General features: G+C 38.6%; 1 protein-coding gene across 4 annotated transcripts in view; it reads left to right on the forward strand.

Annotated features, from left to right (window-relative positions):
• si:ch73-63e15.2 (protein strawberry notch homolog 2) overlaps positions 1–20,707 on the forward strand; it is a 70,372-nt gene that overhangs the window by 23,492 nt on the left and 26,173 nt on the right. Inside the window, exons 4-5 of one of the 4 annotated variants that reach the window (XM_053683372.1) lie at positions 122–207; positions 6,504–6,603. In XM_053683372.1, the coding sequence (XP_053539347.1) occupies positions 6,532–6,603 (72 nt within the window). In that variant the 5' untranslated portion in view covers positions 122–207; positions 6,504–6,531. Of the gene's footprint in view, positions 1–121; positions 208–5,234; positions 5,548–6,503; positions 6,604–11,347; positions 18,685–20,707 lie in introns of those variants that run through there. The other 3 variants (XM_017478162.3, XM_017478160.3, XM_017478164.3) reach the window with 3 other exon arrangements.

Genomic DNA, 20,707 nt, shown 5'->3' on the forward strand with positions numbered 1-20,707 from the left:
TCAGTATTAAGCTTGCCTCAGTCGTTCGCTCTGCACAACAAAGCACAAACCACCTGCGTGTCAACACGGACTTCAGGGTAAAACTTTTCTACGACCATTCTCCGGTTTGCTTGTTTTCCAGAAAAGCTGAAAAGATTTGTGCAGCCCACCCAGGGACGCCAAATTGTTGTGGAAATTAGACAACACTCGCAGACTCGTCCTCTGAAGGTAAAAAGGTTTATTACAGATGGATGGTTAATACAGGATAGAATAAAGCAGGATAGAATAATGAGAGCGCTCATTATTTCAGCACTTGTGCTGAACCACTACTATATATATGAAACGCAGAGCATGACACACTTCTGTGTAACGATAAGAAGCAGTTTGAGGCAGTTCAAACAGGCTTTATTTTAGGGTCTTGGAAGATGTGCAGACGAACCTTGAACAGAAGAACATGTTTGTGTCTCTGTATGCAGATAAACATTCTGTACTGATCTCACTGACATGACATGACCTGCTTAGGCGTTATCCTCAGATGAACAGAAAAAGAACAAGAACAAAACTATTACAAAGTAAAAATGAGTAATTTCCCTCACACATCTTTCCTAGTGTCTAGGTGAGATGTATGAAGAAAAACACATGGGGCATGTTGTTATATCAAAATAATTAACGACAGGGAAGTGTGATGGAGCCCGATTCTTTTTTTTAAACAGTTCTACAGTAACAACTTGTACCAAAGTGTTTCATTTGTTGTGTACCACAGAAATTTTCCAACAATTGCAATTTTGTTATTTATTCAAGAACGAAACGCCACAAGATTTATAGTTATATTAAATGTTGTACTACAGGAACAAGTTACATTATTTCAGTCATCACTTACATTAACGCAGCTATAGACAGCCATTTCCTCACAAGCCTCTCTTTCTTTTTCTTTTGAAGTTTATACGACAGAAAAACAGCAGGAAGCCACAAAACACAAACCCCTATCTCCTGAAGACTTTCCTTTGGCGGAAAATTTAACATTACAGCTTTAACAACGTGCTGAAAACTGGGGAATCCTTCAGTAAATGTTAAATAAATGTCTCCAGATTTCACCATATCAAGAATTTTTCTTTGTTAAAGAGCATATACCTTAATATGTTTATCATTAGGCTTAGATTATGTGGAACACCTGCCATGTAGTTCTATGTAAATGAGTTGTTACTATAGAAACAATAACGTATTAGAACGAGCCCATTAAGATGGACCTGTCATTTGAATTACAGCCGAAATTACTGTCAGAGCTGCTCATAAAACATGAATCAACATCTTCAGACTAAACGAGAATTCAAAATCACTGTGAAATAAGCCACATTAATGACTGTTTTATGAGGTTATGAATATGTCACTGGTATTTCTGTAATAATCCAAAGGCCTTTCTTTTTTCGATGTATTTGTAGCAACATGAGTTTGCTTGCAGGCATGCGAAAAAGTAAATCAAATACCTGGGAATCAGTGGCAACATCTAATAAGGAAATGAGGGTGTAAATTAACCTGCTCGATTTGGGCTGTGTTTTCACTTGCAACTGCTCAACGCAAACAATTCATTGTTAAAAGAATCCAAGGATTCGATGGGCTTGAGCAGATTTTGTACAGGCTGAGTGGGCGATCTAGATCATGTGCTTGTAACGGTTACTTTGTTCATCACGTCAGTAAAACTGCAATCTCAGTTTTAGGATGAATAACAAATGGCGTCACTCTGAATGCTACATCCTGTCTGCCCACATGCTCTGCTGGAAAAATAGCACAAAATGTTCAGATTTAAATCCATTCTTACAATATGATGGGGGAAAGAGCAAAGGGGTGAAGTGCATGTAGTGTGAGGGTAGTAGGGACATTGAAATATTCTAGTGAACATTTTTTAGACAGAAAGAAGGAAAATGAGTAAATCTAGACTGATCATCTATTTTATGTATTCTTTGTAATCAGACAGTAGATGTAATATATAACTATCATAAGGCTCGAGACGGGAAATCACTCCTGTGTATCTATGACTCATTTCTTGGAAAATTTCCATTTTAAAAGAGAGTACCCTGTGCAATTACTCTATTATCTTATCAAAATGTTAGAGTGTTAATTCCAGGTCAGACATTTTAGTGTTATTAAGGAGCTTCAGGCTATTTTTCCTCCTCCATCACTGTGATGAAGCATGAGATAAGCGTGTCATGCCAAGTCAGGAGGCAGAAGGGCTCTGGCGTTACACAATCCAGGGCCAAAACATTCCAGGAAACTCTCAGACTTCCAGAAGCACGGAGAGCCGTGCCGAAAGGCTGGTATTGAATTAGTGGAAAGTGGTGGCTGTGTGCCAAGCCTGTAGTGTCGCTGTCAGATCAGGAGAGGGTGTTTTCTGCTCAACGCCACGCTCGTCCACTACAAACACTCAGGTCTCTGGTGGAGTCACTTAGGTACAGACTTGGGATGGATCTAATTTTCCATTTAATTTTAATTATACTTGGCAAAGGAAGATGTAGTGCAGTAGGAAAACTGGAAGCCAGTAAGGCCAACAAATCCATCAAGTGTAAATGATCACATTCAGCTTTGGGTCTCTTAAGACAAACAAAATGAACAGGAAGAGCTGTAAAAGAAAAAAAATTATTAGAGTGGCTTGTGTGACTCTTTTAATAGGACATTAAGAACATCGAAGTATGTTTGTTTAATAATTTGTTCTTGTTAGGAATAGGTGATACATTGAGGAATAAACCAGGATAAGGAGTGCTGTTATAGGAAACTATTGAAAGATTGGGTGGTGTGATGCAGCCAAATGTCAAGCAAAATTGAACATTGTCCTAAACAGCACATCCTAAGCAAGTGTTTTATTCCTCTTATACAAAAGCATCTTGACAACAACTTTTTTGTTTATTAAAGAATTTTATTGGTCACACACGCAACATGGCCTACATTTTTACTGTTTATAGTTACATTTGACTGGCATCCCATCCAGGGTGTTCTCCCGTCTCACGGCCAGTGCTCCAGGAAAGGCTCCGGATCCACTGCAAATATTAATCAGGATAAAATGGTTGCTGAAAGTGAGTGAGTGAGGGAGTGAAAGCGAGAGTTACCTGGTTACTTGGTTCCTGTTATGACGTACGTTATAGCAGCTATAAATAGTTGTGTATAGAGAAGTACTTTGTTTATGAAACCAGTAAAATTGTTGTTTTCTTTACTAAAATCCAGGCTTTTATTATTTCTTTACTACAGCTGCTTTTACAGACACAGAAGACATGACTACTGTGGGCGAGGGCATACTAACTCTCTTGTGAATCACAGTGATACTAGCCAATACTTGGTGTCTGTGAGCTCATGTACATGAAAGAAGATAGAATGTGCTTTCCTCTGAGTGTGTTAATCTTCCCTGTGATGCACCCTACGAGCAGAAACTTGAAAAGATGCAGTTGGCTGGTTTCATGTGTCTTGAAGGAAGCACATGTTAGCCTTCATATGATAGTAGGCATGGACAGGTGACCAAATTGGGGAGAAAATGGGTAAAAGAAAAAAAAAAACCCAGTGCAGCTAAAACACCACATAAAACAGTGTCCTAGTGCTATCTTTTAAAATCCTAGCAATTATAATTGTCACATGTGCCATGCCTCCTTTAAAGGTTATGCAAGATTAGTGAAAAATAGGTCTGTAACAGTTAAATGGGTGGAGAATAAGATTAGAATGATTTTTTTACCCATTGAGCCCATCCCTATTTCCACCTATGTACACAAAGACTTAGCATGTTAACTAGAATTACCATTAGCAAGGACTGTCATGGCATCACTTTCAAGTGCCCTCAAACATTCAACTGGAATGTGAAGGGGCGTTCGGGATGTGTCTATAGAATGCCTGACAAGAGGCCAGAACAAATACAGTGCCCTGCAACCATCAGGGCAATAATTAAATAGGTCCAGTCAACTGGAAATGTTATGAATCAACCTGGAATTGGACATGTGTCTATATTGTCTCTATGCACTATGAAGAGGATGGTTCTAGTGGCCAGAAAATCTCCAAGGATCACAGCTGGAAAATTGCAAATGTTGGGGTCAGAAAGTTTCCACAACTACAATCCGAAGTCACCTACATCACCACAAGTTATTTGGAAGGGTTTCAAGAAACCAAAATAGAGCTTTTTGGCAATAAACACCAGAGGTGATTTTGGTGCACACAGAGAGGTAGCCATATGGAAAAGTACCTCATGCCCATGGATAAATATGGTTAAATGGTTAAATATGGTGGTGGCTCTTTAATGTTTTGGGGCTGTTTTTCTGAACGAGGACCTGGACATTTTGTTAGGATACATGGCATCATGGACTCTATCAAATATAAACAGATATTAAATGAAAACCTGACTCTACCAGAAAGCTTAAAATGGGCCGTGGTTGGATCTTCCAGCAGGGCAATGAACCAAAACATACAACAAAATCAACACAAAAATGGTTCACTGACCACAATGGTACATTTCCTCAGTTTAAACATTTGATATGTTTTCGAAGTTTTATTGTGAATAACATCAGATTTGCAAATGATTGCATTCTGTTTTTGTATACATTTTACACAGCGTCCCAGTTTTTTTGGAGATAATTTATCTATCAATCCATCAGTAATTACAGATAAAATGGCCTTCCCAGTTAAAGAAGCAAATGAGTTTCACTTTAAATGACCATTTAAAAAAAAAATTGAGATTTTATCACATTACAGCAGTGGAAAGAGTTGCAAGGTGACAGACAGGGAAGATTTTTGGATGAATATCAGCATGTGCACTAGTGCAGTGCAACCACAAACTGCAGAGTTAGCTGTGCATGATGTCTAGGAGAAACAGGTGACTGGTAGATCATGTTTAACTGATTGAGACAAGCGATAGGAGAATAAAGGACATTGACTCTTCTTCTCACTGATCAAATCAACAAAGTATTCAGATTTGCAGTAGAAGCAGGTTTGAAATTAAATCTCTCAATAAAAATAAAATCTCTCAATAAAAATGTTTTACCTGTTGAGATGCTTAAATCATGAAGGCAACATTTTATTGTTCCACAAGAACTTTTGTTCCATTTGGTTCTAGTTTTTGTTTTCTTTTTTAACATTATGCTGAATTTCTGAGTAACATGTATTACTCATCGTGTGTGTGTGTGTGTGTGTGTGTGTGTGTGTGTGTGTGTGTGTGTGTTGTGGTCAAACAGAAACTAAGCCCACTGTAGTGGTTTATGTTTTGAAATCACTCATACAAAAGATAACTTTATAGTCTGGGATATTTAAACTGCCTTTTTAAATTTTTTTTATTGTTTTTTTAATTGTTTTTTAATTGACAAAACGTTCTGCTGCAAAGAGCAATAGAAAAGAATGAAACTTCCTTAAACAGAATATGGTGCTTTCCCATTCGGGAGTGGCTGAAAAGAAAGAACTGAAAGTGAGTGTCACATGACGTGAACATGACTCGAGAGGTAGAGAAGTAATGTACGTCACACGCTGAAGGCCAGTGTTAGTCATGAACTGAGGGTCTGAGGGAGATGTTCATGGTGGAATTTTTTTTAAATTTAGGCTGCTCTAAAGGTAGGCACCTGATTTTCCTCTCATCGTCTTGTGTCATTTCGACTTTTAATGACATTCTTAATTTGTTGTGATCACATAGTCTTCTGTGCATATACATTCTTCCCTTATCTTAACAATGTCTGTATTCATTTTACATTTCTATCATGTGGAACATAGCCAGAAGCTTTTGATCAAATGGAGTTTGTGTGATTACAGTTTCATCACTGTTAATACCATAGACAAAACAACGAAAAGAGACAGAGTGACAGCTAAATTAGTTAAATCCAAATAGTAACTGCTATAAATAATAAACTCGTAGACATAAGTCATATCAAGTGTAAGACAAATATCTGTGGTTAATAATTCATTTTCCAATTAGAGATCAGAGAGTCTAATAAAATAACTATTACATATAATATAGGGTGTCTTAAAAACCATTGACACGCAGTGTGTTGTTACATTATAATTTTAATTCGACGCAGTGTAAGAAATGCTCATGAGCCGTGATTAAGACGGTAATGTTTGATTTTCTAAAAAGAACATTCAGTTTTGTTACTTGTCAGATCCATCACGTATAAAAGATGATTTGAGATGAAAATGTAGTACAGGGTGATCATTGCCTAAGAAAGCTTTATAACAGCCTTATGAAGCAGTCACTATCTTTACGTTAGTCGGTTTTACCACTACTGCTGTTATAATGAATAAGAATGAGCAGTGTGACGCCTAATTTAAGGATTCACATTTATAGTTTCACTTTATTGTGCGTAATTCCACTCAAGCGGAAGTCTTACATGTAGAGAAGTCGATTTAAAACAAATCGAATGGGCATTGGTGCACTTTTGTGAGTACAATCTCATTCTCGGTAAATAGGAGAATACGAATGTACCTGAAGAAGCTTGATTTTTTTCACATTTTATTCACACCATTTCGCCATCTTTTTTCATCTTTCATTCACCAATTTTCTTTATATATCCTAGGCAACACTATTCCAGCAGCACTCCTGGGATGCACATGGACATTTCCAGCCATTCTACCTTTCCTGATCTGGATATTTCCTACAGTGAAGACTTCTTTCAGGTAAGCGTTGTTTGTTTACGTACTTATGTAGGTTTTCAAAATCCAAGGTAGAGGCTTTCCACACGCTGAATGAAACCGGACCACAGAGGCCTTCATTTATTTGTTGTTTTAAACTTGCATAGTGTAGAAAGTGCAAAAATCAGTGAATAAAACAGACCAGAAAGCCAGAGCTTAATTCAGTGCTCACCTAACAAACAAAAGTCCATCCCTTTTATCAACCCATAATTGAAGACTGAGACGAGGAATTCCTAAAGTTACAGAGTTCAGTTCCAGAAAATATCATTCAAATTAAACAGAGGCTTTTTGGATCTTTGAGCTTTAATGCTTAATTGCGTGAATGAGGAGATGGGAGTTTTTATTTTTTGTATTTTGTGGTCTAGTTTTCGTATCTTTGTGGTGTAGTTTTTAGGGCTGCAACAACTAATCAATTAAATCAATAATAATTGAAAATTAAAATAATCCACAACGAATTTCATTATGGATTAGTTGCGTCTATGACGTCATTGTGGATAGGATAACCCCCCCCCCCTATTTTGATAATACCCCTGGTCTTGTTTCATTCAGTGTGCAGACAGCCTCTGCCTTGGATTTGGAATTTTCTTGCTACACGCACCTGAGGACACATTCATCATATTTGAGCGCAACTATCCTTCTACCTTACCCAGGTTTTCAGCATCGTGCTAAACTTCCGCATCATCAGTGATCTCAGATGAATTTATGACTTTTGTCCTTAGTGCACTTTTCTGACTACTATCTTGAAGATCGCAGTCTGTGCTCCACACTTCCACGTACACGCACTTCCATGCACCAAAGAGATAGCAAACTTTGGAACACTGTAGCACAATGAGCTGTTTAGCAACATAATCGTTGGACTGATAAACATTCTGAGAATCCCATATTTTAGAGTTATAGATCTTGAAGGTTTGTCTATGGTCTGTGGGGGGAAAAAAGTATGTGGTTGGTCATTTGCCTTGTCAATCAAATTACTTCTGTCTGTGAAAGTAAGTGGTTCTTGACCATGTTTTTCTTCCTTGGCTCCTGTTTATGAATGGTTCTGCCATTGCTGGGATTTATTTCCTTCTTTTCCCTCTCACTTTTAAATCGCTTCTGAATGCCTGTGCGCATTTTACTTGCACTTTCAGAGATGTGTTAAATTTTTAATTGTAGCATCCGTTCTCTAATTGAACTAAATGAATTTTATTACTATAAAAAAGCAAAATGACAGTGAGGGCGGTGCTGCGGTGGGAAAGTGATGTAATCAGTGTGCGGCCGAACACCGTGTAACAAGGGGAACACCGACTATCACAGGAAGCTTGGTGGAGAAGCACAGAATCCAAGTTGCTTGAAGTCCAGTGTGAAGTTTCCACAGTCAGTGATGATTCGGTGTGCCATGTCATCTGCTGGTGTTGGTGCACTGTGTTTTCTCAGGTCGAGAGTCAGTGCAGCGTCTACCAGGAGATTTTAGAGCACTTCATGCTTCCATCTGCTGACGAGCTTAATGGAAATGCTGATTTCCTTTTCCATCAGGACTTGGTACCTGCCCACAGTGCCAAAACTACTAGTAACTGGTTTGCTGAGCATGGTATTACTGTGCTTGATTCGCCAGCCAACTCGCCTGACCTGAACCCCATAGACAATCTCTGAGAGACACCAGACCCAGCAATACAGACGAGCTGAAGGCCGCTATCAAAGCAACCTGGGCTTCCAGAACACCTCAGCAGTGCCACAGGCTGATTGCCTCCATGCCACACCGCATTGATGCAGTAATTCGTGCAAAAGCAGCTCCGACCAAGTATTGAGTGCATAAATTAACATACTTTTCAGAAGGTTGATATTTCTGTATTATAAATTCTTTATTATAATACTTTGAGATACTAGATTTCTGATTTCCGTGAGCTGTAAACCGGAATCATCGAGATTAAAACAAACAAAAAAAAAGGCTTGAAATATTTCAGTTTATGTGTAATGAGTCTAGAATATATGAAAGTTTCACTTTTTGAATTAAATTACGGAATAAAATGAACTTTTTCACAATATTCTAATTTTTTGAGATGCACCGGTACGTTCATAACTCAGCATCTGTTTGACTTCACAATTCTCTTTCACTTCGCAGTCCCTAATTTTGCATGCTCCATTTGAATTTCCTACTTCTCATCAGTTCTTTAGTTCATGGCATGATGCTGCTTGTTTGCGAGTCTCCCTGGTTTTGCATTAAATAAAATATTACAGTGTGGGAAGCCTGTGCCTGTTAGCAGAGTCTTTTTCACAGCAAGTTTTCTTCAGCAAATTTATCAAATTACACAGTAAAATCCCTAGTGTTGAATTAATACCCAGAGTGTTTACCCACACAATATATGACAAAGAATGTACATAAATCATTTTAGAGCAGAAGTGCTGTGTTTGATTTCTAATACTGAGATCAATTATGGGTAAGTGTGAGCCTCAAAACCTCAATGCTGAGATTCTTTTGATTTTTATCTTAAGTGCCTATACTTTTTCAGTGGCTATACTTTTTTTAAAGTGCCTTTCTACTGGACAGTGCAGTATAATAATAATCTGTGATGCTGTATTTTGTCATGGTTTTCTTTTTTTTTTTCAGAAAAAAATAAAGATAAGTTAAAGGGGAAAAAACACGTTCTGGAATGTGGGCTACATCTCGGATTAATGAGACTTGAAGAGATGTTTGATGTGGCCTGAAAGTTTCCAATGGACTCTTATAAACACTGTAGGGTGTGAATTCAACACTGGTGATTTTGCTGTGTACTTTGTTTGCTATGTCATGGATATGCGGTAACTAGCTTGGGAATACGTTTCCCAAAAGCCACTGCACTCCACTGCATCACTGCCACATGACCATCTTCACCTGATTCACGGATAAGGTTAATGAGCACCTATAGAAGCCTCATTCTGTCACTGCATCACGCTAAGTAATTGCTCAGTTTCCGTTGTGTTCTGTCATTACCAAGCCTTGTTTCCTGTATTACTGTTCTTTTTTTTTTACTTTGTTTGTCCCCTGCTGTTTGTACTTTGGTTACTCTATGATATCCTGTTTGCTGCTCACCTGATCCTTTGCCTGCTTTGACTTTGCATCTGCCTTACCTATTGGATTTGTTTGCTAGACTTTATATATTATAACCGCTTAAACTGCATTTGCACCCATCCCGTAGTGACAGATCGTGACATACATATTTATTTATTTATTTATTTACTTATTTAATTTATTTATTTAAAACCTGGATATGATCATCAACATACCTGTATCATGTTCTTTTGAGGAAAAGAAATCATTCTGTGCTTTCTGCATTACCCCAAAACTTTGACTTTTCTACTTTTGACTTTTTTATTTTATTTTAAATCATTCAGTTATCACAAGGCCTTGCGATAAACATACCACGATATGTACATTTGTGAAATTTCAATAGTTTTGATACATTGTTCAGCCCTAATCCCAACCCCTTGATACTTAAGACACATGAAGAGATCAGGTGCAAGAGATCAGATCAGCGGCTTTACTTCAAGCTATTTTACCTGCGAGCATGTGTCAGGGTATTTGTAAGGAATAACACACGACAGACTGTGAGGTTATGTGCAGATAATGCCCCCTGAGCATGATGTGTATGATGCAGTATGATGCACAAACCACAGCAATTTTCCAACAATTACAATGTTTAATTTATTAATTTACTACTGGTTGTTATATTTAATGTTGTGAAACGTCCATAAGATAAGTTTGTTCAGGTTCTCATCTACATTATAGTTGTGATAAACAGTCTCTCTCTCTCTCTCTCTCTCTCTCTCTCTCTCTCTCTCTCTCTCTCTCTCTCTCAAAACACAGTGAATTTTCCAAGAAACCAGACACTTTCCTGTTACATAGTTGCTAACAACCGAGACTCCTTCTATAAATGACTACATTTACATGGACAGCATTAATCTAATTATTGCCCTTACTCTGAGTAAGATAATAATGTGATTAAGGTGTTTACATGAGTCGCTTTTAGAATACTCCTGTCATGTTCTCGTTTTACATGTTTTAGAACATAATTAGATTAACAGCCCGCGTCATTACGTCACCACGCCACCCCGTCCGACGTCCCTCCAGAATTTCACGTATCAACATACAGTTCGTCTTCGTTATGGTACCGTATACAGTTTTGGGTGTTTTTATTACATTATTTTTACGAACGCTTTAAGTGCAGTTAATTATTCGTCATGCTATACGTGCTAATAGACAACTGCTTGAAGCCGTGGGTGTGTCCCAAATCGCGTAGTTACCGTCTATATAGTAGCCAAGGCACATGTATTTTTCCCCACTACAGGCCTATAGTAGGCAAGTATGCGATTTGGGACGCGGCCGAACTCTCTTGTTCGCCGTAAAACGTAAAACTGTCGTGTGTGATCGTGTCCTGTCGCAAAATGCGGTGAAAACTCCCACACGACGTTCATAATGTGATTAAGGTGTTTACATGTCACTACTACACGTCCATAATGCGACTAAAACAGGAGTACTCCACCTGTCTTGATTAGATTATTGCTTACTTCGATTATGACCTTAATTAGATTAAGGTAAGTACAAATTGCTGTTTACGTGGTAGTTTCTTAATTAGAGTATGGTCTTAATCAGATTAAGAGTGGATTATTGTTGTCCATGTAATGTTAAATTAATACCTCCTAATAAAAAACCTCACCACATCAACAATCATACAATTTACAAAAAGCACTTTTTTTTAATAAAAATCCATTTACTATTAGTTTTAGATTGGGTTGAGCATGTGCTGTACAAGTCCCTGTGTATGTTACTATAGAAACAATAACATATTAGAGCGAGCACATTAATATTAACCTATCGTTCAGGTTGCATGTGGAACTACTGTCCAATCCGTGCTGTTATACAGAAATAATGCACACCTTTGGCCCAATCACATTCAACAATTCACCCACGCAATGATATAAGGAGTTATCGTGAATGTGTATGTGATAGAGATGTAACCAGATACAAGTACATTCTCCTGAACGAACAGATAACGTCTTCTAAATAAATACAAATACGGATATGAATAGGTGAAATGCTATTTATTTTATTTATGTATTTGCTTGTTTTTGTTTGTTTAGGAAAGCTTGCCAAAAAGTGTTTACAGGGCATCTGGTTGAAACTAAAGGTGTGCATAATGATTGGGATCCCGCGGGACACAACAAAAAAGTCGTGCACGCTAGCGAGGGTATTTATTTTCATACGGGTGTGTACAAGCGGTAATATATGAAGCTCGTGGGACCTAGACACTGTGTGAACTAAGAATGTGCAGTACATCCTTACAGGGTTCATCCATTCAGGGTTGCAGGGTTTAGAAGTAAAACTTTTTGGGGGCAAGTAGATCCCACGCACATTTCTGGAGTCACATAGCTGACTTTAATTCACAGACCATGTTGACACTGCTGGCATTTCTACATCTGGGTTTTTTTTATGTGCTTAGCACTGGAAATTCTGGTTTAGGTCAAACCCGCTTTGACTTTAAGATACAGAGACTGATTTTTTGAGCAGTAAACAGACAGATCCAGATAGTGTCATTGCCTTATACCCTTAGTATGTAGTGTTAGGGTGCTGGATTTGCTTTATTATATTCAGTTATAAAGATTTAAACTGAGGTCATTTTTAAGTTCCATTGCAACAATGAAATTCAACAAGTCATATTCTCTCACAAAGGATATAATGAATGTTTGTCTTTCTTGCTTGCAAACTGAGTGGTCAGAAGTTCAAAGTGCTTGACACCACACAGCTCTTTTCTGAAAATTTCAGCTATAAAAAGGGGCTGCACTCCACCTGCATTACAGTCACCTCTTGTAGGATTACATGTGAAATGGACATTGGTGGTTGAGGAAAAAGTGTGAAAGCTGCTGTGAGGAAACTTACTGGGGATAAGAGTTTAGTTATCTGGCCATGGTGTAAACCTCCAGTATGACCATGACATTATTTTTTTGATAAGTAGTGAGCCATAAGAAATAATGCTCAGATTGATGTGTGTCGAACCCGCCTCTTCCGTGAACACCTAACTAACCCCTAAAATGCCAACCCCACATTATCCTTAAAAAAAAAAAAAAACCCTACTCTGGCACTTACACCTCTACTCTGTGCACTTTCCTTCTCTAGAACTCAATTATAAATCTTGCATGATAGCATTGAATGCAATGTATTTCCTCATTTGTAAGTCGCTTTGGATAAAAGCGTCTGCTAAATGAATAAGTGTAAATGTAAATGTGTGTAATATGAATGTGTGTGACCTATAGACGTATGACCTAAAATCGTGTTTCATTGTAGGTTTAGTGTAGTGCTAAAGACCATGTCAGCCCAAGTGTCACCTTTCTCAGCTGCTGGAAAAAGACACTTCATGCTAAAACTCTGACTAAATGAGACCGTAATTGTCCTGTGACTAAACCTAGCCATGTTGACCAGCAGGAAAGATCACACTCCCCTGTTATCTTTCACACACACCCACACACCCACACACCCACCCACACACGCAACCACACACACACACACAAATATACAGTGGAAGATACTTCTTAAAAAACACAGGTGATTGGTTTGTGACAATGGAAAGAGCAGAACTTCCTCATATTGTGCTGTGTAGAGGATGTAAGACCATTGTTTTGTTCCTGCAACAACAGACACAATAATCCTCTGCTGGGTTTAGACTCGTAGCAGCAGAAACTTGTTTTTGTTATCATTTTATGCATTTGTTCTCTATTGTTATCGTTGCTGCTAATGTTATCAGTATTGCTAATAATCCTTTTTATTTATTTATAGTGAACACTTTTGAACTATCCATAGCAAACTAGTTGGCAAAGCACCATTTTAGTATTAGTGTTTTTAGCCTAATTTTCTTAACCTAGCAAAATTAGCTTTCATGCTTTAGTCAGATTTTTAGTTTTAGTCATAACTTATAATCATTTTGTTAGCCTTGTGAAATAGTATTTCATGTTTTAGTCTATTTCTAACACTTTTATTAACCTAGCAAAATGAGTTTTTGTGTTTGAGCCTAATTATAACATTCTTACTAACCTAGTGAAATTAGCTTTATGTATTAGCCTATTGGTTCTGATTGTATTAACCTACTGAAACATATTTTAGCCTATTTGTAAGCATTTTATGAACCTAGCAATTTTCATGTTTTAGTCTGTAATAATCTAACTAGGCAGATTAGCTTTCATGTGTTAGCCTATTTGTGATGATGTTATTAAAGGGGGAAAATCCTTTCATGTTTTAGTCTATTTGTAGTCATGCTCCGTGAACAGTTGTGTTATGTGTCAACTTTGGCTGTGATAGAAGGACTGCGAGCATTCAGAGTGCATTTCCAGGTATTTATCTTGTGCATGACTAACAGATGTATTTTTGCTCACATTGCCTTCGTGGAAATAAGGATTTATTGTGTGCACTCATCATCCATTTGAATGCAGCAACACCTTTCGGTCATTTTATTCTTTCTGCCTTGTGTGTTGCCAAACACATCTGAAATACTAGTGTGAGTGTGTGTAAACATTCTCTAATGCTGAGCATGAGATTTCCATAAAATGTCTTATTGCTGTAAGTGAATGGCCCAGCTGTCTGGTGGCTTTAACATGGGTCATATACAATTACCTCCAGAACTGTTGACACCCTTCATAACAGTGAGCAAAAATAATTGTATAAAATAAACATCACACACATTTGCAGGAGAAAACCGTTTGCTTTGTTCTTGAAAACATCTCATTGTTGGAATTAAATTTTTTCAGTGGCTTTTTTTCTCAGAAATATGTGCCAAAATTATTGACGCCCCATGGAATATTTAAAAATGAAGGGATCGGATTGTCATTCGTGAAAATCCTGCATCATTTTTGATTTGCTCTCAGTCCCCAGGAACTCCGTTAACCATGACCTGTTTCCCTGTGGACTACTGTAAATGCAAGGTTGCACACATGTAAAATCCCTTTGTCGTCTATTACCCAGGTGGAAAAAAAAAAAAATCAAAAAACACAAAACAGACAGATAGTTTGCTGCACCAAATTAAGTTCCACATCTGAAACAGCTGAACATTAGCCAGGAGTAGAAATGGATCAGGATGATGGTGAAGCAGGGACAAAAGAACCCAAAGATCACAGTTTTAGGTTGTTTTCAAACTTAAAAATGCAGTGTATTGGTTCTTGTGTTTGTTCAATTTCAAAATCAGCTGTTAAACATCATTTTCATAACAGGTTGTTTGGAAATTTTGCTGGAAAGAAGCCCTTCCTGAAAGCAAGTCAATAGATCCAGTGCTAAACTCCACCAAGCATTGTTAGAACTACAGTTAGCACTATGTGCTGTGATCAGATGAGCTGAAATGAATCAAACTTTTTGGTCATGCACACTGTCAGCATGTTTGGCGACTACTTACACAGAAAAGCAGCTGATCCACCACTGTACAATATGTAGGAGGATCAGTGATGACCTGGAGCAGTTTTATGGCTGGTAATTCAGTGAAGACTGATGGCATCATCAAAGTCGAAGGATATTTCCAGCAAACCCTGTTTGCCTCTCTTCAAGCATATTATAAGAATATAAAGGATGCTAAAATGTTCTGCATGGAGAAGTGGACGAAGATCCTTCTCAATTTGTGTTGAGACTCAGAGCTGTAATTCTCTCCAGAATCTCAATCACAAAATGTTCAGGGGGGGCACTATTTAAAAAAAAAATCGTTTTTGGAAAAAATTTATTATATGTTCACACTATGTTTTAGCTCAAAACATTACTTACAGCATATGCTATTCCTTTTACATATTACTTCTTGCTCATTTTCATGAAAGATGAGAGCATAAGTGTACGGTGTATTAAGTTGCGGTTGTAGGGGAATTTACAGTTAAAGATCCAAGGACCAGATATGAGGAATGAAGACCAGGAGTCAAGAGATGCAATCAATTAAAGAAAATTTTACTGAAGAGTTGTTTACAGCTTCATCAGCAGACATCAGCTTCAACCCTCTGTGTACACACTCATTACATCAACAATTATACTTTCACACAGTCACTAAGCAAGTCTTTACGTCAGGCTGAATGATTCTGATTGGTTAAGGCACAGATAAATGTAGAAAATTTCCACATATGCATCAGAAGAATCCATCTATTATCTGGGCATCAGTCAAAACCTGGTTTAGGCACACCGTGAACCACTGAGATTTTAAGCTCCAGTTTTCTCATCAGATGATCAATTCACCTCCAAACGTCACACAGATACACAACTTCCTCAAGGTTGGATTTGGTCGAGCTCTAGCTCTGACCCGGAAACTTTCAGAAAACATACTGATTAGATATACTTTCTCTCAATAAGAAGTTCAGACAATAATTGTCATTATTGTCTAGTGATTGAAGATGAAAAATAAAGTAAATGCTTTACCTAAGAATAGTAAATCTCATCTTGAAGAAGCCATTAAAAGATAAATGTTGATTAATAACGCATTTCAAATCACTCAATGGATATATATATATATATAAAAGAGGCAGGAGATTCCAGAATCCACCCTTCACAATGTCCTGTAGTTTCCACACAATTACAGATTTAAAAAAAAAAAAAAAAAAAAAAAAAACACACATAAACCTTGCAGTCAGTCTGTTCTCCTTCTTCCATTCATCTTGATCAATGTGCTGGTAGTGGTCTTTATAGAACAGCCCAAGGTCCTCTCAGTGTCAGGCTCCTCTCAGTGCAAATCTGTTTCTAACCCTGGAAGCAAAACTCAGATTCACTGTTTTGTTTCCTCCTGATTGTTCAGGCTGTGCAGTGGAGAATGTAGCGTTAATAACTAGCAGATAGCTGAGTAGGAGACAACTACAACCTACCTGAACTAGAGAGCAACAAGGACATGAAACCACAACGCAACCACAGAGAAATGAGGGGCCTCAATACATGTGCATGCTACACACACACACGCGCGCGCGCACACATACACACACGCGCTTGCACACACGCGCACACACTCACACGCACACATGTGCAATAAGCTTACAAAGAAATTTTAAAAGCATGCCCATGCATCATGTTACTTCTTCCATGTTAGCTTTAGTATGTGGGCAAGTTTTGAGTTTGGTCAAATACAGAGTGAGATTATGCAGAAAGAGAATTTGACATGAACATTACTGTCAGTTAGGCAGTGCGTAGGCTAAACTTCTGTGGAACACTTTCTACCCAAATAGTAAGCCATGAATTCTTCTTTTTTTTCAAGCTTATTTTGAGGCTAAATGTCAGTTAGGGCTAAGTTGATTCAGGAACAGTGAATTTTAATAAAGAGCTATCTGACATGCCTCTAATCTCAACCTGACCATGTGACACTTTCTTTCCCAAGTCAGACCTACAATAATGACTTTATTTTAAAAAATAGAAAAAGTCTTGTCAAGAATATGGTGTGTAAAATGAATGGCATGACTCTCTTTTCCCGTTCACCCACAACATGAAGGGAAATTAATTGAATGTAACGCAGAGCTACAGAGGTTGAATCATCCTTTCTGATATCCTATTAGTACCGGATGACTACTCGTTCATGTGGATTCCCAACTATGACCCCACTCACGACGCCGCTCTGTCTCTCAGACTAACAATCATAACAGTCCTGGGGCTTCTTATTGCCATGAGCAGCCTCTTCCAGTAGGCATTGATCAGCGGGCCACAGCCGGAGGCCTCCAAACTGATTAGGATCTCAAGGCATCATGCATCATCTTTTTTTCTTTTTTATCAGATTATTTTGGGTCCTTAAAAGAAAAAGAGAAAAAGGTTCATATTTGCATTTTCAAAAATATCTTTCATATACATCTCATATATAGGATTCAAAAATACTGACATTAGTATGTATTAGTATTATTAGTGCATGAAGTATATCTTTAAAAAAGTCCCAATGTGTAGCCTGAAATCACACATAATGTCATAACTATGGTGAATAGATTGTAAAGCAGGAACATTTTGCAGCCTTAAAACACCACACTGTATTAAACAGGTTAAAGTCTATTGTGTTTATATGATAAATGTATCCCTTGAGTAAACAGTGCCCCTGGCTGTAATTGCATTACTGCTGTAGTTGTTGCTGAATCTGTTTTCTATATTTTTAAACGTCTGCGTTAAAAAAATATATAGGTAAGATGTAGGTTGCTTTTCGAGAGGATCTTTCCATTCCTGCACTAATAGTTAGTTGAGAAAACATTTGCCTTCTGGCTCTGTAGTCCTCCACGCAGCCGTTAACTCATTTCTCTGCTTGCCGCCCGGGCTGTGTTAAACTAATTATCTCGATCGTTTCCCATTCATAAGTGATGAATGAGACCATGGTATTCCTCGTGTGGCTCAACACAAAAAGACAGAGGCTGCAATAATGTGCCCGTCAGAGAGCCGCTGGCCTAAAGAGAATAATCATTAAATGATGATCTGTGAGCATTAAACAGAGGCCACACAGCCGCCACAGTGCTCTGGAGATCCTGCGCGCTGCGCTGTTTACACTAGAAATGCGGTTGTGTTACACCATGTACAGTAAAGAGGGCCTGACTGCCAGGAACTCTAGTCACTTACCAACAAAAGCATCATTTCCTGAAAGCTCCTCCCCTCCTCCCCCTCTCCTCTCCTCTCCCCTCCCCTCCCTGCCACCTTCAGCACTGAGGAACTAAACCACAATCAATATGACTGAACATTCTGAGCAAATACCTGTCACTCCTCTTTTAGCAAAAGAGGAGCACACTCAGTAGGCCAAAGAGCTCTCCAGCGTGAGCCTAGCTCCTACCTGTTGTGTGTGTGTGCGCATGTGTGTGCGCGTGTGTGCATGTGAATGTGTCTGTGTGCGTGAGTGAGAGAGAGGATTTGTTGGTGCGGAGCTTTGAGATTGCTGCGTTGGCCCTCGTCTGTGTCAGTCACTCTTTCCTTGGCGTCCTCGTTGTTTGGGAATGCTACAGCTGTGCTGACGGTGCTGGGTTTTTCTCCAGCACATGGATGGATGTGTCGCTATCGCAAGGTGAACAGCAGTGAGTTCCCGGAGAGACGCTGGACTCATGTCGCTCATGCAGTTTTGGACTAAGTTTTATGCAGACCTGGGACGTCCACTTCCCAAGGTAGATGTCTGCTTCACTTTTTCTTCGTTTCTTTTAAATGCACAGGGTTTGTTTGTTGTTGGTTTTTTGGGGTTTTATTTGCAATTGCATGTATGCAAGAAATGCAACTGCCCGTGTTCTTCGCTCACATGATTGCATTTTAGTCATAGTGATGAATGATAATTGCGTTAAGTCACGTGTTATTCCGGCAAGTCATTGCCAATGCACAATTTAATCTGGTTTCTCTCCAGGAATTTTTGTCTGTTATTTCCTTGATGTGGTAAGCAAAAGACTTCCTCGTCAACACGTCTTTGAGTTTATGCCTCACTTTTCTCGATAAATATACTTCCTGTTTGAATAAAAATCCCATAGATGAATTCTCTGACTAAACGCAGGGTTATTGTATAAGATGAAGTATGGTTGTCAATCACATTCGACGCTATTGATTCTCGGGTTCACTGCATGTTGGTAATCAACATGACAAACTGCAATCTGTGCCGGCTTCCAGTAAGAGGTGGAAGGAGGCGCTTCTTGGATTCTCCTCTGGCTATTTGACAACTTGATCATTTGAATGTAAACTTCAGGTTATTTGCATGGGAGCATTTTGCATGAGCTGTTGTATGGTTGCGTGTGTGCGCTCAAATTTAGACAATAAATTGTCTCGAATCAAACTTCCAGACATAGCGTATGCTAGTCTTGTCCGTGATTGTCCTTCTCTGGGGACAAATGCGATGCACAAAAATGTAATATGTGGCATATTTAATAAATGTCATTCTGCCGTGTTGAATAGGAGGTTCAAAATGACGACATCTGTTTATCTGTTAAAGTGCTAAAAGTGTCATCATGCCCTGTAAATCTTCAGATTCTTTGGATGGAAAAAAAAAAACAAGGTCTGTCAGTAAGCGGTGGGCAAACAGATCTATTTTCGGCCTGAGGCTAAACAGCAAGAGCGCGTGCCTTACTGGAAGAGAGTGATGTAAGGTGCTGTGAAGAGACCTAGAACACGGACACCTGTGGTTTCACTGCTTGACACACACTGATATAAAATATTTGGCTTTTGTTTCCATTTATTTTCATTTCTCTTTCTTTTTGTTTTCCTTTCTTTCACTCTTTTTTCTTTCTTTCTCTATCTATCTATCTAGCTATCTTTCTTTCTCATTCTCGCATTTTAAAGACATTGTTTCACAACATCAGATCTCAGTTTTAACCGCACCTGTTGGAATAACGTTATTTAAAACGCATCAGGAAGCTGTTTGCTGTTTTCCCGTCACCGCTTGTTTAGAGGCTTCAGTAAGTGTCATGCGTTGTGGTGTAACCTAATCTATTGTTGTAATAATGAGGCATAATTTCACAGGAGGATTAGCGTCAGTCAGTTTGCTGACGTGGAGGAGCACTTGTGTCTCAAGACTTCTCTTATTTACGCGCACACACACACATGCACACTGATTTTATTTCATCGTCTTCCTGCTGGGTAGTACAGTGCAGCGAACAGTTTTGTTTGCCTTTGTGCGTAGCTTTCTCTCTTTTCCTCTTTGTGCAAAATCACACACTGACAGTGACTTTCGGTAAGAGAAGCCCCCCGTCACTGCTCAGCTTCCTCTTAACGTAATCAGCTAACACGGCGCTTGTTAGTCACATCTGGCCTGCGTGCATGTTGCCACAGGCAGCCTTGTCTGTCCAAGTGTTTGCACTGTAGTCTCTTATTCAAGCCCAAAGCAAACAGAGCCACCTTAGCAGTCTTCAAAGCAGGCTTGGATAATTAGCAAGGGCCGCATTCACAACATGAAAGAGATGAAATCATCTGTTTTCAGTGGAAAGTGTCAAAGCACCGCTGGGTTACAGTCAGTGTGAAGCGGGTTATGGAGTTTAGGAAGAGGGTGTGCCATGCTTGCATGTTATATTTATTTATACAGGCAAAGGATTTTAATTCCTTAGCCAGAAGGTGTTTTTCCTAGGTGTTCTTCCCTATATTTCTCCCATTGTACAGAGCTCAGTGGACAGCTTTTGCAATGCGACATTCACCAGCAGGGTGGGTTTGTAATAG

This window comes from Ictalurus punctatus, chromosome 10, assembly GCF_001660625.3.
Source record: "Ictalurus punctatus breed USDA103 chromosome 10, Coco_2.0, whole genome shotgun sequence".
Classification (NCBI taxonomy): Eukaryota; Metazoa; Chordata; class Actinopteri; order Siluriformes; family Ictaluridae; genus Ictalurus; species Ictalurus punctatus.